The 16,896-nt window shown below is 40.8% G+C and overlaps 1 protein-coding gene across 1 annotated transcript in view; it reads right to left on the bottom strand.

The window, feature by feature from the left end:
* The window catches only part of Noc3l (NOC3 like DNA replication regulator), a 33,356-nt gene extending 16,904 nt beyond the window's left edge, over nt 1-16,452 (bottom strand). Inside the window, exons 1-10 of the mRNA XM_055614150.1 lie at nt 16,350-16,452; nt 15,183-15,390; nt 13,052-13,184; nt 12,007-12,164; nt 11,438-11,491; nt 9,072-9,202; nt 4,489-4,650; nt 4,206-4,299; nt 1,347-1,522; nt 779-907 (exon numbers count right to left, since the gene is read on the bottom strand). Coding sequence (XP_055470125.1) covers nt 779-907; nt 1,347-1,522; nt 4,206-4,299; nt 4,489-4,650; nt 9,072-9,202; nt 11,438-11,491; nt 12,007-12,164; nt 13,052-13,184; nt 15,183-15,390; nt 16,350-16,358 — 1,254 coding nt within the window. The 5' untranslated portion in view covers nt 16,359-16,452. The remainder of the gene's footprint in view (nt 1-778; nt 908-1,346; nt 1,523-4,205; nt 4,300-4,488; nt 4,651-9,071; nt 9,203-11,437; nt 11,492-12,006; nt 12,165-13,051; nt 13,185-15,182; nt 15,391-16,349) is intronic.
* Nucleotides 16,453-16,896: the final 444 nt, after the last annotated feature.

Here is a 16,896-nt window from a genome sequence, read left to right as displayed (position 1 = left end):
ATAGATAGATAGATAGATAGATAGATAGATAGATAGATAGATAGATAAATAGATAAATAAATAAATAAAAATAAAGGTGGGCAGCAACCAAGGAATAGACGCAAAGTTAGCTAGACCATCCACACACACACCTACATGTACACCTGGAAACATGCATACACAGATTCAAGTTAACAAGTCCAATACCACACAACACATACACACACACACACACACACATACAAGATGTGGAAATAAACATGAGCAACATGGTCAGCTCTACATCTCACAAACTAACAAAAGATTAAATAGTAGCATTCAGGATTAAGCAATCACTTGGGAAATGACTCAAATCACTAATGAAAGCCTGAGTGACACAATATTGTTAGAAAACCATTGGCAATCCGTTTTTAAATGTGATTTCTACTGGATCCAGCAACTCTACTCAAGAAATCTAACTCATATAGAGTCCTCACATATAAAAAACGAATATGGACAGTGATCTCTCCAAGACTGATTTTATCAGGAAAACCTGCTATCTACCAAGCAGGGTGCCATTCACCTGTGTGCACATCATAGTGATGCAGAAAAGTGTTCCTTTTAGAAGCCCGTTTTTTAAGTTTTGAAACAAAGATGCATATATCTCTGTAAAAATACATCTAGGAGGATATACTTATTTAGTGAATGCATATATTTAACTTTTCATCTTATAGTCATCTGTAAATAAATTTCTTGAAACAACAAAAAATTAACTTTGTAATTAAAACCAAACTTCAAAGTAAAAAACAGAAAGGCTTACCTCTGGCCTAACTTCATAATTTCTGCCCTTTACAAAACCAGAAATCACTTTAATTACACCAAGGGAAGCCTGGCCTAATTTATCTTGTTTAAAGAGTTTCTTTACTGCTTCACAACACATTTCAGATATCTGGAAAAGAAAGCATTTCAATAAAGCAATGCTGACATTTTAAATCAGGCAACCCTGCTCTTGGGGACTATTCTGTGCATTATAAGATATTAAAAGCCAGCTGGAGGCAGTGCCACTTGCCAGTAATCCCAGCACTCTTAGAGGCAGAGGCAGGCAGATCTTTGTGAGTTCCAGGCCTGGTCTACAAAGCAAGTCCAGGACAGCCAAGAGAAACACTGAGAAACACTGCCTGGGGGGAGGGAGGAGGACATATTAAAAGCCTTTATAGAGAACCACTCCATAAACTAATGCTCAAATAATTTTCTTAGAGACAGGGCATAATAAACTGATACTAACCTACAAGTAACAGCTTATAAGGAATTTAGGAGTAAAATGACATACATAGTACATAATCTTCCCATAAGGACAAGAGCAATAAACCAGTTTTAGAGCAACCTACCGATTTTGACCCATCATTCATCAGGGGGACAATTAGTACAATGATGTTGTTGTGAAAGTTAAAATGGGGCAGGGCCACCAACAGCTCACACAGGCTCTTCACTGCCACTTCAGCCAGCCCTTTGTAGGCCTTCAAGGATACCACGTTGCTCTTCTTCAGCTTCCTTTGCTTCCAGTCTAATCAAAACACAAATGCAATTACTTTAATCACTAGTCAGAGCTTAAACAGATTAGGTTTTGTTTTACAGTAAACATGTATTCCCACAATTTTATTAAGCTATAATATTTTCATGGTCAGATCTACATAGAACATCTGCATCTTCTTGAACTCAGACAAAGCTATAAATTTCATAAAGAGAAAACTGTAAAATACAGGATTTTGATCTTAGGACCAGAGAAAGAGAGAGAAAAAGTCAGAGAAAGAGAGAGAGAGAAACATAAATCACCTTACTAATCTTTCAAATTAGTTACATGCCAAGATGGTAACATGCGGCTAATAATTTGGGCTCAGTGAGTAAGGACCTGAGTTCAACCCCCAGAATCCACAGGATGGACAGAGAAAACTGAATTCCAGAAGTTGCCCTCTCGACACTCAAATTCCCACAATACCACATGGGCACCCACACATATACTCGCAAACAAAGATATATGCAAAAAGAAATTAAGAAATGGTAGTTTAGTCATATATATAACTTAGTATTAAGCTTGATCTCATCTGTAGTAGTTTATATGTGTCTGTAGCATATGACTCTTTGTCCACTTCCATTATGCACGCCAAAACCAGAGATCAAAGCTAGATGTCTATTTCTGTCACCTTTCACTTACTGTTTTTTATTTTATTAATTACACTTTATTCACTTTGTATCTCCCCATAAACCCCTCCCTCTTCTCCTCCTGGTTCCACCCTCCCTCCCCCTTCTTCATGCATGCCCCTCCCCAAGTCCACTGATAGGGGAGGTCCTCCTCTCCTTCCTTCTGATCTTAGTCTATCAGATCACATCAGGAGTGGCTGCACTGTCATCTTCTGTGGCCTGGTAAGGCTGCTCCCCCCTCAGGGATAGGTGATCAAAGAGCAGGCCAATCAGATTATGTCAGAGGCAGTCCCTGTTCCTATTACTATGGAACCCACTTGGACACTAAACTGCCATGGGCTACATTTGTGCAGGGGTTCTAGGTTATCTCCATGCCTGGTACTTGGTTGGAGTATGAGTCTCTGGGAAGACCCCTGTGTTCAAATTTTCTGGTTCTGTTGCTCTCCTTGTGGAGCTCCTGTCCTCTCCAGATCTTACTATTTCCCACTTCTTACATAAGATTCCATGCACTCTGCCCAACAGTTGGCCATAAGTCTCAGCGTCTGCTTTGATAGTCTGCAGGGCAGAGCCTTTCAGAGACCCTCTGTGCAGGTTCCTAGGTTGTTTCCTGTTTTCTTTTTCTTCTGACACTTACTGTTTTTTAACGATGCATGTGTATCTCTGTGTGGATATGTGCACAGGTGAGTGGAGGTGTCCACATGGTCCAGAAAAGGCACTGGATTCATTGGAGCTAGAGTTATAGGCAGTTGTGAGCAGCCTCACATGGGTCCCAGGAACCAAACTCAGGTCTCCTGAGCTATCTGTCCAGGCTCTCCATATTATTTTTTAAGACAAAGTCTCTACTGATCCTGTCCTGGGGCTTGACAATGGCCAGGCAAAAGCCTCTGAGATCAAATCCTACTATGCTTTAGGTGGGTGCCAAAGCATGAAAACAATATCCAAGCCTCCCATCTCCACTGTATGGCCACCTTACCATTCCCCTGCCCTACTCAGGCCAATAGGAGACTCGGGAGTACTGCCAGCAGATAAATAGGTGATCCTTGGTCCTAGCACTCAGGAAGGGAGCCCAATGAGATGAAATCATCTTAGCTAGGCATCTAGGTTTCTTCTCCATTCACCACCCAATTTTCACCATGCCCCCATTTTTCTGAAGAGAAGGGTATGAAAAGAGTTTTATCACCCTAGCTAAGTTTTAAGTTTCTTTTAAAGGCATGAACATCTATTTCAAGGTACAGCTCTCTGTCTATGGTTTTTAAATTAATAAGAAAGAAAATCCCAACTGTTCATAAATCCAACAAACTCATGGCTACCTATGAAGGACTACAGCACAGTGGGCATACAGCTCAGCTGTAGTGTGCTTGCCCAGCGTGCATGTGTTCCTGAGTTCCATCCCCAGCACCACAAAAGAAAAACAAAGAACTACAGAAACAATAAGGCTAATATGAATAGTTGACAAAATATCTTAACACTTCATGTTTATACATCCAACTGCTTCCCATAAATGCTACAAGGTAAGTGATATTGCTATTTATTGATAGAAACTAAGGGAGAGAAAAGTATTTTACCTATTATGTAAATGGTGGGAAAAGGCTGAACTCTGGAAGTCTTTTTGTGTTTTGAGTCAGGGTCTCCACTCTGGCACTCAAGTCTTAAACTCCCTATGCAGCGGAGGATGCCCCTGAACTGAGATTACAGGTATGCACCACCACATACACCTGGCTTATGCAATGCCAGAGACAGGGACCATCATGAATGCTAGGGAAGAACTCTTCAAAATGAACTACAACTCCAGCCCCCAGGAAGTCTGACTTTACACTGCCTCTCACATAAAGCAGAATATAAAATTTATCTTTGTGATCATGTAAGGTTAGGTATGTATGTACTTTTTAGAAATGTTTAACTGTTGGGCATGATGGTATAAGTCTTTAACTCCAGGCCACAGGAGGCAGAGGCAGGCAGATCTCTGCGAGCTTGAGGCCAACATGGTCTCCATACTGAGTTCCAAGGCAGCCAAGATTACATTTAAAGAAAAAAAAAGTTTAATATACCTTTAACCATTTGTTCCAGATTTTCCAAATAAAATTTGTATTGGCTAACCAGGCCTTCTTCAAATTCTCTTAACTTCTGGGTTTCTTTACGAATCTGAAAAGATCAAAAGCATTTTATGTTCAAATATCAGAGGATTAAGTTCAAAAGCTGGCAAAAAAACAAGTGCCTGGGGGAGGGGGACAAGAGCAAGGATTAAATAGTAACAATAACCCCCTATTCTCCCCATTTTTAGCCATCCAAAATTTTTAGCTTATTTTATATAGTAACTTTATCTAGTATCACCTTGGTAGATTTTTCTGCTTCAGTTAGGGGCCGAATTTTATACGAGGGAGTGATGTCCTTAAATAGCTCCATCAGTGAAATGATCACCAACTTCCGGACAGTGACTGCCACATCAGGGTCCTGCTCCATCAGCATGGACCGCAACTCTTTCAGTTTTTTAATCTGTAAAGGCAATGATTTATACAGAAATCACGGCAAAACATTTCAGAGTAAAAGATAGCAGCCCCACATCTGACATCATAAATGGAATTCACCAAGCGACACACAGAGGCAAGCTGCATTAGACTCCAATGGACACATCACAAAAGTGATAGGGAAACCATCCTCTAGTTATGAGGCAAATATGAACTTGATTAAAAACAGGTTAGAAGCCAGGTGTGCTAGAGCACACATTTAATCCCAGCAAGAAGCCCAGCAGGTAACAGCACTTTCAGAACATGATTGGTGATCTTGAGTTTCATCCCAGGAACCCCTGGTAGGAGAGAACCAACTCCTAAACGCTGTATTTTGAGCGGTACACCCACACTGTGATAAGCACACTGCGATGGAGACTAGAGAGACGACTCAGTGGTTAAAAGCATGTTCTTGCAGAGGAACCAAATTCAGTTCCCAGCACTTGTTTAGGTTGGCTCACAGTCACCTTAACTCCAGCTCCAGGGAATCTGACACCCTCTTCTGGCCTTCTCAGGCACTACACATACATGACATAAACACATTTTAAAAAACAATCCTTAAAACAATACCTTAAAATGTTAATTTACCTATTTCTAGATTTTTTTTTGTTTTTCAATGTATTTTTTCTGAAAATGCTAAAATGTTATAGACATCAATAAGAAATATTAATACAAAATTAGTCAATATAACCATAGAGGAGTTGTAGCTCAATGGTAGAGCACCTGACCAACATGCATGAGGTCCTGCGTTCAATCCCTAATAGTGGGGAAAAACATACATACATACATACATATATATATAGAGCCAAGTTATATTAATTTCAATAAGACTTCAAGATAATTCCTATAACAAAGCAGAGAAATATAAAGTTGGGACATCATAAATGGAATTCAGCAGCACATACACTGAAAGATCCACAGATTAGTCAGCAAGGAGGCAAAAGGACAACATAATTTTCTGTTTCTTTTTTTTTTTTCAGGACAGGGTTTCCCTTTTCTGTGCAGCTATGGCTGTCCTGGAACTCACTCTGTAGACCAGGCTGGCCTTGGACTCAGAGAGACCCAATTGCCTCTGTTTCCCAAGTGACAGGATTAAAAGGTGTGTAACACCACCACCCAGCAGACAACACAAATTTGTGAAGCATTCCTTTTTAAAAAATGTTTACCACAGCAGGGACAAACATGCCTCATCTATTTGCTATCCCCAAACTGTGGGAAACAAGCATAAACCTCTGGAGCAGTAGAAGACCTGAACCCAATTAAGTGGCTATCAAAATGATCAGAGATAAACACCACTTGCCTTTTGTTTAGAGATAGTGGGAATCAAACCAGCCTTGTGTATGCTGGACAAGTGCTCTGCTGCTCTAACACTAAGAGGCATCTCCAGTTCTCACTTAAGAGTTTTGAAGTGTTTTGTGTGTATGTGTGTGTGTGTGTGTGTGAGAGAGAGAGAGAGAGATTTTTCTGTGTGTGAGTGTGCATGTATATGTTTAAAGACAGGTTCTCAGCCAGGTGTAGTGGCACACACCTTTTAATCCCAGCACCAAGGAAAGCAGAGGCAGAAAAGCAGAGGCAGGAAAGCAGATTGCTGTGAGTTCAAGACCAGGCTGGTCTGCAAAGTCCAGGGCAGCCAAGGCAATACAGAGAAACCCTGTATCAAAGAAAAAAAAGATAGGTTCTCATTACACAGCCCTGGCTATTCTTAAAATCACAGAGAGATCTGCCTGTGTCTTCCAGCTGCTGGGAAATGCCTTGCTCTTACCTGAGTGTCTAAAGGCCCAATTTTTTGGTAGGAAAATGACATAAAAAGGCATTATTAACTGGTATCTAAAGATAGTGTCGGGCAGTGGGAAGACTCAGTCAGTCAAGGCACTTGCCACTCTGGCATGATGATCTCAGTTCAATCCTGAAAACCCACAGAATGAATAAGCTCCTGAAAGCTGCTCAGTGATTTCACATGCATTATGTGGTATATACGCCTGGATACTCAAGTCAAATACACAGATGGATAGTTGGATGGATGGGTGGGTAGATGGATGAATAGATAGATAGATAGATAGATAGATAGATAGATAGATAGATAGATACACCCTTTTAAAAACTGGCACTTGTGCTTAGACATGATAATGTACTTCTTTAATCCCAGAACTCAAGAGGTAGGTGGGTCTCTGGATGTTCCAGGCCAGCCAGGGCTAAATAGTGTAACCCTGTCTGAAAAAGGAAAAGAATTAGTTGGCTGGTGATGGTGCATGCCTATACTAGTACTTGGGAGGCAGAGGTAGGTGGATCTCTGTGAGTTCGAGGCCAGCCTGGTCTACAGAAGAGTTCCAGTACAGACAGGGCTACACAGAAAAGCCCTATCTTAAAAAGCCAGAAAGAGGGCTGGAGAGATGGCTCAGTGGTTAAGAGCACTGTCTGCTCTTCCAGAGGCGCTGAGTTCAATTCCCAGCAACTAAATGTTGGCTCACAACCATCTATAATGTGACCTGATGTTCTCTTCTGGCATCAGAAGGTATAGAAGCAGATAGAGCACTCATATACATAAAAACAAATAAATTTTTTAAAAAAGACAGAAAGAAATAACAAAACCCACCCACATGCACATCTCGGCAGCACTAACTGGACTTGGTGGGCTATCAAAACAAACAATAACAACATCAGCTGGGCACAGTGGCATAAGACTAACCACAGCACTTTAGAAACAGAGATAGGCAGGTCACCCGAGTTCCAGGCCAGGTGGAGTGACATAGTGAGACCCTGTCTCCAAAACCAAAACCAAAACCAAAACCAAAAGACATTTGGAAAGGGATTTGTTGGGGTGATTTGGGGAGAAGTTTTTGAAAGAGAAAGGGGGGGTGGTCATGATCATATTTCACTGTATACATTTATGAAATTCTCAAAAATAAAGTTATATTTAAAAATTAAAATCAGAATATCTCTATAGGGGCTGGGGAGAGGGCTCAGGTTAAGAGCACTGTCTGCGCTTCCAAAGAATCTGGTTTCAATTACCAGCACCCACATGGGCACTCACAACTGTTCCAGTTCCAGGGGATCTGACACCTTCATACTAATGCACATGAAATTAAATAAATTATTTTTAAAAATAATAAAGAAGAAAAAAAGAAAACCTCTATAGGTCTATGAAAATTAAATAACAGAATAAAAATGAAAAATATCTCAACTTCCCCTCTCTCATTCTGGTCCATATACCTTTTTTTAATAGAAAAGACAAGTAATACTCAAGGTTTTTGCCCACATGACTTTTTTTTCTTTAAGTAATAGGAACTAAAGAGATGGCAGGCAAACACACAACTGACAGTCTGAGTTCATCCTTGGAGCCCAGGTAAAGATAAAGCGAGAACCCACTTCACAGAGTTGTTCTCTGATACCCGCATTCCTGTGGCACACACCTCCCTCCACAATAGTGAGCAAACACTATTTAGTGTAAATAATCTAACTTATCATTCAATAAAGAAATACCTGTCATGCTCAAATGGTAAGAAAGTCAATATAACAAGAATGATATCACATAATAAGACATCATATTTACTCTATTCCTCACACCAAATGTTTAAAGTAGTTTTTTTAAAAGAAAATGAGGCTTAGATAAAAATGACTTACTCTATCTCAAAAAACACTTGGTGGAGCCAAGTCTGAAGCTCAGATTTCTTGAGTTTACATGTGATAAATATTCAGCACTAGACCCAACACCCAAATGGCAATTTTCCTCCCTGCCTCCTCCTCTCCCTTCTTTTCTTTGTTTCTGGTTTGGTTTGGTTTTGTTTTTAAGACAGGATCTTTTGACAGGCTGTCTTTGAACTAGTAGCAATCCTCCTGCCTTAGCTTCCCAAATGCTAAGGTCACAAGTGTGTACCCTCATGCCTTGTACAGTATTTCCTATTTACAAATATCCCTGGACTAACTCCACTGACACTTATACAGAGTGTTCCTTATTTAAAACTATGGAGAGAGACATGATGGTACACATCTAATATCCCAAAACTCAGGAAACTGAGGAAGGAACAGTTTCTGGTCAGCCTGGGAGGACCCTGACTGACTCAGACAACAGGCGCTTGCATGAGTATGCATGCACACCCACACACTCTCTCTAAACCAGTCAAGAAAATCTGGTGGAAGATTCTTCTTCACTCATACAGTAACTTTTTAGATACTTACCATCTCCAGAGTTACCAAGATAGGTCCTGTATCTTTGCTTGCAAACAAAGACAATAAATCTCAGAGTCTAAGAAGCTGTTCTAGGCTCATGACAGAAATTAGGCTGAAATGTAGGATGAAGCTAAGATACAGCCTACTCTCATATGTTTAGCTTTTTCTTTTCAGGTTTGTGTATGCATGTAGGGAACTAGAGCTTTTTAACATACTGTGGTTCACATAATTAAAACGACTCACATTACTTTCTGGATCTGATAGTACAGCAGATGCCAAGGCTGCAATATGTAGTTTCTTTTCCTGTAATTTCTTCCTTCTTTCAATCAAATGTTCTTCCATGGTGAGCTCTGGACTGGGATTTTCAATGACCTCTGAAAGAAACCAGGTTTTCCCTCATAAATATTTCTTTACTCACAGAGAACTAATAAATTCATACTTTCCATATACAATTAATATTAATGAAGCCAGGTGTAGTGGCGCCCGCGTGTAATCCCAGCACTCTGGAAGGCAGAGACAGGCAGATCTCTGTGAGTTCAAGGACAGCCTGGTCTACCAAGCAAGTCCAGGACAACCAAGGCTACACAGGGAAACCCTGCCTCAATAAATAAATCAATAAATAAGTTTAATGATGATAGCAAAGAATCTATGTTTATTGCTGTTTATTATCCTCTCAACAATCATGTAGAACAGGTACCACCATTCTTACTAGCACACACATACACGTCACTTTGTAGTTAAGAAAACTTAAACAAAAAAGTAGCTTGACAAACTTTAATTTCAAAACCTAACAGAACTGGACCCAAAGCCTATCCTCAAACTCTTAATTACTATGCTAACAAGTCCACAGTTTCATTAGCTAAAGAAACACTCTGACTCTGTATTTTCTTTCTTTCTTTTTTCTTTTCTTTCTTTTTTTTTTTTCCAAGACAGGGTTTCTCTGTATAGCTGTGGCTGTCTTGGAACTCACTTTGTAGACTAAGCCGACCTCCCACTCAGATATCTGTCTGCCCCTGGCTCTCAAGTGCTGAGATGAAAGGCATGCATGCGCCATTACCGCCATACACTGATTTAGTATTTTAAGATACAAAATACTTCCCTTTTGTTCTTTCAACTCTGTAGTGCTTTAAGTTATACCTTAATAGTTTCATTGGAAACTAGATAATAAACACAGAAGTAAGTCAGGTGTAGTGCTGCATGCCTATAAACCCAGCACTTGGGGAGGCAGAAGCAGGTGGATCTATGAGTTCAAGGCCAGCCTGGTCTACCAGGTAAGTCCAGGACAGCCAAGGCTACAGAGAAACCCCGTCTCAAAACAAAACAAAACAAAATTATTTTTAGGTTAATTTTGATTAGTTAAAACTATTCTACTGGGCATGGTATGGTGGCTCCCAGCACTAGGCAGACTGACTTAATATTGCCATGAGTTTGAGGCCATCCTGGGTTACACAGTAAGTTCCAAGTCAACCTGAGCAGTAATGTAAGACATAGTCTTTAAAAAAAAAAAAAAAAAAAAAAAAAGGCTAAGCACACCTCCCAGCACTTAAGGAGGCAGAGGTAGGTGAAACACTGAGTTTGAAGCAAGCCAGGTCTACAAAGTGAGTCCATGACAGCCAAGGCTACACAGTAAAACTCTGCCTTGAAAAACAAAAAACAAACAAAGAAAAAAAATAGGTGAAGGTGGGTGAGAGTGAGACAGCTCAGTGTGCAGAAGGCCCCTGCTGCCAAGACTGTCTCTGATCTCCACATGCACACATATACAGTAAATGAAAGTATAATTTAAAAAACTTAAATAAGCAGTGAAAATTACTTTAAATGTTTTTAAAAAGACATATACCAAAGACAATTGTCCTTAAAAAAAAAAAAAAAAAAGATGCCTTGCCATGCCAAGAGGACAGTGCAGCCAGTCCTGATGAGACCTGATAACCTAGGGTCAGATGGAAGGGGAGGAGGACCTCCCCTATCCGTGGACTTGGAAAGGGGCAGGAGGGAGATGAGTGAGGGAGAGTGGGACTGGGAGGGAATGAGGAAAAGGGCTACAGCTGGGATACAAAATGAAAAACTGTAATTAATATTTAAAATTTTTTTTAAAAAAAGGTTCCACATCATAAAATCAATTTTGCTCTTTCAAGTAATAGTTCTTTTTTAAAGATTTATTTAGTATGTATACAGTGTTCTGCCTGCATGTACACCTGCACACCAAGAAGAGGCACTAGATCTCATTGTAGACGGCTGTGAACTACATGTGGTGGCTGGGAATTGAATGCAGAACCCCTGGAAGAGCAGCCAGTGCTCTCAACCTCTGAGCCACCTCTCCAGCCCCCAAAAGTAATAGTTTTTATATGTAAGTCTTTCTCTTCTAATTAAAAAGATTCAAAACAGTAACATTAAATTTCTTCATGTTTGCCTCACCATTGAAAAATACAGTTGTTCACATTTTTCCATAACGAAAGTGTATCAAATTTCACAAGGTGAGACTTTCAAATATAGAAAATGGCCTTTAAAGGAGCAGCACTCCATGGTGCTCACTCTAGGTACACTGCCTAAAATTAACGCACATCATGCGAAAGAATACTTTTCCCATTTAACAGCTACAAACATCTCATTACCTTCCTCAACTTCCAGCTCATCTTCATCCTCTTCTTCTTGCTGGATGTCAGGAACTATTGGACAGATTTACACATTAAAGGCATGGTAACAGTAAGTGGGAAAACAAACACAGAAGAAATAAGCAGAGCAGTGGTGACCACAGACCTCAGAATAAGTGCTCACGCTGAGCGGCTGAGGGAGCACCAACAAAGTTTCTGGAAGCTGGCAGAATTTGGGTTTTGCCTAGATGGGGTTTCATGAGTGCATGCTTTACGATAAATTAACATAATGTTGTCTCTGATAATGTTGCCTTTTTCTCAAACATTTTCTCTTTCTCTACCTCTGTCCCACCCTTCTCCCTCTTTGAGGAGATCCTTGCAGCAATAGTTGCAGTCTCAATGTAACAGATATCTGAAAGAGCTCTGTGTCCCCCTGACCAGAATCACCAAGTCTGCTATACGCTAGTGGCAGCTATTCTTATTCTGTGGTATGACTAAAAGCCAAAATACAATGAAAGTGTAAATGTAAAAACATTTGTGTTCTATTAATGAAAAGTAAGCATACTGAGTAAGCCAGTCATTAGCCTCACCTGGCTTCTCCCGAGTCTGTGGGATAATGCCACTCTTATCCTTGATAGGAAGCAAGTGAATCAACTCCTTCTCTGGTGCAGTCTGCAGGGTTCTTGGCATTTTTTCATATTTATCTATCACACTCTCATGCTTTCGTTTCTTGACGTGAACTGGCTCACTGCAGAAAGAAGGTGATTTTCAGCTTTAAAGGGCACTGCTCTACTTAGGTCTCTCTGCTGCGACAAACACCACAACCAAAAGCACCGTGGTGAAGAAAGGGCTTATTTCATCTTACAATTGTAGTCTATCACAAAAGGCAGGAACACAGGAAGGAACTGAAACGGAGGCTATGAAGGAACACTGATTACTGGCTTGTTCAGTTCTTACTACATGCCAAGGGATGGTGCTGCTCATAGTAAAGTGGGCCCCACCACATCAAACGTCAAGAAAATGCCCCACAGACTGTTCTCAACCTGCGGGGTTGCAACCCCTTTGGGTTAAATATTTACCCAATAATTAAAATATTTACCTCTATCTCTTAAAATATTTACATCACAATATAAAAGATTAACAAAATTACAGTTATGAAGTAGCAACCAAATGAATTTTATAGTTGGAGGGGGGTGTCACCAAAACATGAAGAACTGTATTAAAAGGTTGGAGTGTTAGGAAGGCTGAGAACCACTGCTATAAGTCAATCTGATGGAATATTTTCTCAAATAAGGTTCTCTGTTCTCAGGTAACTCTAGCTTTTGTCAAGCTGACCAAAAACAAACAAACAAACAAAACAAAAAACAAACAACAACAACAACAACAACAACAAAAAACAAACCAACACAGGTACCTAAAGGCCTATCATTGACAACGTCTATTGTAAACCATGCAAGATGATACATGCCTATAATCCCAGCACTTTGAAGGCTGAGACAGGAGGACCATCAGTCATAGTCCATCTTGGGCTACATAGTGAGAACACCAGTCTAGTACGTACAGGGCTTTCGGTCTGATGCTCAAAATCACACTTGTAATATTGTAAGGACAGTTATAATCCAGATGAAATATTACCTAGAAGAAATATCTCTTGTGAGAAAAGATGCTTTTTGTCCTAAATCTTTCATCAGCTGCAAGTCATCCTCATCCATCATATCTAAAGGAAGGGCTTCCTCCTCTTCCTCCTCTTCCATCTCCATCTTTTTAACTGTTCCACCAAAAAGAAAAAAACAAACAAAAAAAGCATTAGAATTCATCATTTTTCAACTCTTACCTGCCCTCCCTCCAGTACTCCCAATGAAAGCACAACTGACATTCTGGATATCGATTCTTTTCCATAAAGAGATACTCTGAACCAGGTAAAGGGCTAGAATCTTAGTATCTCTGATTCTTGAAATCTAAAAATAAATGTTTCCATATATTCTGAACTGTGTCTCGGGGCATCTGAGAACCAATGGCTGAGTCCATTGTCATCTCCAATGATTGTTGCTTCATTTCAACTGCCCTCTCCATAGGCCAGGTCCCAAGTCTTGATGCTCACTCTTTGACAATCATCTGTCCTTCCAGTGTCATTTGCTTACTTCCAATGTACTGTTTTAGTAAGTACATATTCAGACCATTTTTCTTTCAACCACTTGCTGTTCTATAGTGTGTTCTTCTTTTATTCCCTCGCTTAGACTGCATAACACTTCAACCATTCTTCTGCTAACACACTCAGCATCTTTTCTGTCTTCATTTAAGGCACTTGTAACTATGGAAACCCCAACCTCACTCACATCATTCTAACGTCTCTCTCTGATCATTTTCCGTGTTCCTCTTTATTTTTATGTTTAAAAATATATAAATATACATTGAAACACAGTAACAACCAAGGGCCAGAAAACCTTTTAAGTGCAGAAGATTCAACTGTGAAAAGGCCATCTTACTGTCTTCCCTAGCAAAACTCAACCTTCCTGATAGCAGCAAGACTGGTAAATACAGCTATATAAACATTGCACAGAATGAAACTCCTACCTACTTTAAAGGAATATTCCATTTCTCAAGCCAGAAATTGGTGTATTTTATTGGTCATTTTTTTTTCTTCCATTGAATGTCTTTTTTTCTATCACTACTCTTCTAACTCCTGCCATACTTCATAGTCATCCAAGAACCTAGCCTCCTACTTTAGTAAGAAAAGTGAGATCATAAGAGGGGAAAAAAAAAAATTCTTCAGTTTTTTCATATCAGATTCAACAGTGTGTATCCATCTTTTTCTTATACTCATCCCTGACAACTTCACTTAGATACTAAGCTGCAAGAACGAAGAAATCTTTTGTTTTACTTTCATTAAGAACTATTAGCAATATTACACATTTCAAACTGCAAAAGTTAGACAGAGGAAATCTCTCAAAGTATCTAATCATCCAACTCATTTTTCCTAGATTGGAGATAGAGTGGCCAACCAAGACCACATGGCTAGCCACAAAAACCAAGAGAAGAGTCCGTATTTCCTGACTTCCAGACAAGCCAACATTTATCTATCACAATGATGCTGCTACTGGGTCAGACTACATCAGGGTTAAGAGAAGGAGACGGCTATGGGAAGTATGAACGGTTACATAAATAAGCTTCAGAACTGACTCAAAATGGTCATATTCTCTTCCTGCTCTGAGAAGCTGGGGTTCTTGGATTATTCTACAAAATAGCCCACACAATTACAGCTGAATTTCACCCCAAGTCTACAAGTTGAAAAGAAGTACCTATCAGCAACATCTGAAGAATTCACCCATGCAGCAGGCGTGGTGGTGCATGCCTTTGATCCCAGTGCTCAGGGAGGCAGAGGCAGGCAGACCGCTGTGAATTCGAGGCCAGTATGGCTGACAAAGTACAGGACAGCCAAGGCTACACAGAGAAACCTGTCTCATAAAACAAACAAACAAACAAAAGAATGGGAAGGTGATATCCCTGACATGTGGCTCAAATTTTATTTACATAGCTACTCTGACTACTCTGAGTATCTCTGAAACACACGCTAGCTTTCTCACAATGCATATGATCTTGAAATGTTTTCTCATACTGACTGTGGGAAAATATAAAGAAACTATGTCCTCACCTAGACCTATATAGATCTGAACACAGGACAAGTAGTTAGAGAAAACAAGTCACTTCCACGGAGAATATTTCAGAATAACTAGTGAGAACTAGGGTAGGTGAACACTTTCCTTACCTGGTCGTTTGCTCTTTGGGTCCTCCAGTGGAATGGGCTTTTTAGACACAGCATCTTTCACCGCTTGCCTTAGTTTCCTCTGCTCTTTTCGGTACTTCTTGATAGTACTTTGTTGTTTAAATTGCTTATTTTTTAGTTTGTTTTCAAGTTTCACTTTACTAGTTTTTATCAATTTGCGAAAGCTTGGGACCTGCTTTTTATTTCTTCTCTAGAAAATGACAAGAGAAGGAACAAATCAGGTTAAGGAAAGAAAAAAATTTATAAATTAAATTAGGCCAATCTCACAAATGTCTCACAACCATGGATCCTAAGTATGAACTAAAACCAATTTACAGCAGTAAGTAATCCTACACAATGACACTAGAACATCAGTTACTCATCACAAGATATCCCCATGATCTGAATCTAGTCTCTCAGTTCTGTAAGATCTGAAAAGAAAAAAGGTCACCTTGTGGAAATGGTTATACTAGAATAGCTTAACACTTGTACTGTAACACACTCAGAGCAAAATAATGGCTGCCTTTAACAATAACAACTGACATTTAGCTGATGTTTTATTACTTACAAAGCACCCTAACTTCCCAACTCACTAAAGAGTGATCCTCACATAACACATGAAGAAGAAATTATGCAACTACATGAAGATCCCTGACGTAAGGAGGGTAAAACTGAATTATGCCCTTTGCGTTCCAACTCTCTTGCTGGTAAGTGCTTTGTAAACCAATTCCCAAGACTCTTCTAAGTTTCCCTCTCCATCTACGAAAGTCACCAGCCTTCCTATCTCCTTAACTTTAAGAGAGAAACGGTCTCTCCGGGTCCGCTGACTCCTAAAATAGGTTCAACGAAGTTTGGACTTGCTTCTCTTGGATAGAACAAGGGTTCGAGAGGCAGTCTGGAAAAACCCTTCAGCCTGACATCCTTAGGAGGCAGGGCCTGGTGCTGGCCTCACTCCCGCTCCCTGAGGCCGTGCTTGGGCACAGTGGGCGACGAAGTAAAAACCCAGTAAGGACCCGAAGTGGACCGTGCATAGAGCCGCCAAGGAGCACCAACATGGGCCACTGTCCCCTGTAACATAGTGAAAACCTATGGGAAAGATAAGTCAGGCAGAGACCCTGTCAACCCGAGTAACCCTTAAGTCACGGCGGTCGGAGTCCCGAGGGCACTTACCGCCTTCATCCTTAGACCTGCAAGAAAAACCACAGACAAGATCACACGGACAGAGGGAGACCCAGGAACCCTGGGGAAGTGACACACGTGCAAAACGCAGCCTTTCGCGAACCGGAAGCAGCTTTCAATTTCTCCCTTCTCTGTCGCCGGAAACCGGAGGCGGGACTTCCTCTTCGAGCCGTGGGGGCGCGCGCGCCCCCTGTCGGCTCCGCTCCCGCTCCCGGAGGTTCACAGATTGCCCTGAGTGAGACACGCTCAGACTTGGAGGCTAGTGGCCGTGGGCGAGCTGGTGAGCCTACAGATTCCGGCCCGGCTTCCTTTGAAGTCCTGGGGAAGACAGAAGGCGAGGGCTTGGCGCTTTCAGTCGCCTGGATCTCGTGGCTCAGCCTTTGACGGGTACTCGTCTTCCCGGTCTTGTAAAGGGCGGGAGGGTAGCTTCTTTATTGAAAGCCGGACCCTCCACAGGCCGTTGTACCCTGGCAACTGATTTCTCACCACCATCCACCAACCAAAAGTCCACACTTAGAGTTTAGGCATGGTGGAGCAC

This window comes from Psammomys obesus, unplaced genomic scaffold, assembly GCF_907164565.1.
Source record: "Psammomys obesus unplaced genomic scaffold, mPsaObe1.curated_primary_1811, whole genome shotgun sequence".
Lineage (NCBI taxonomy): Eukaryota > Metazoa > Chordata > Mammalia > Rodentia > Muridae > Psammomys > Psammomys obesus.
This window is presented reverse-complemented; position numbering and strand designations above follow the sequence as displayed.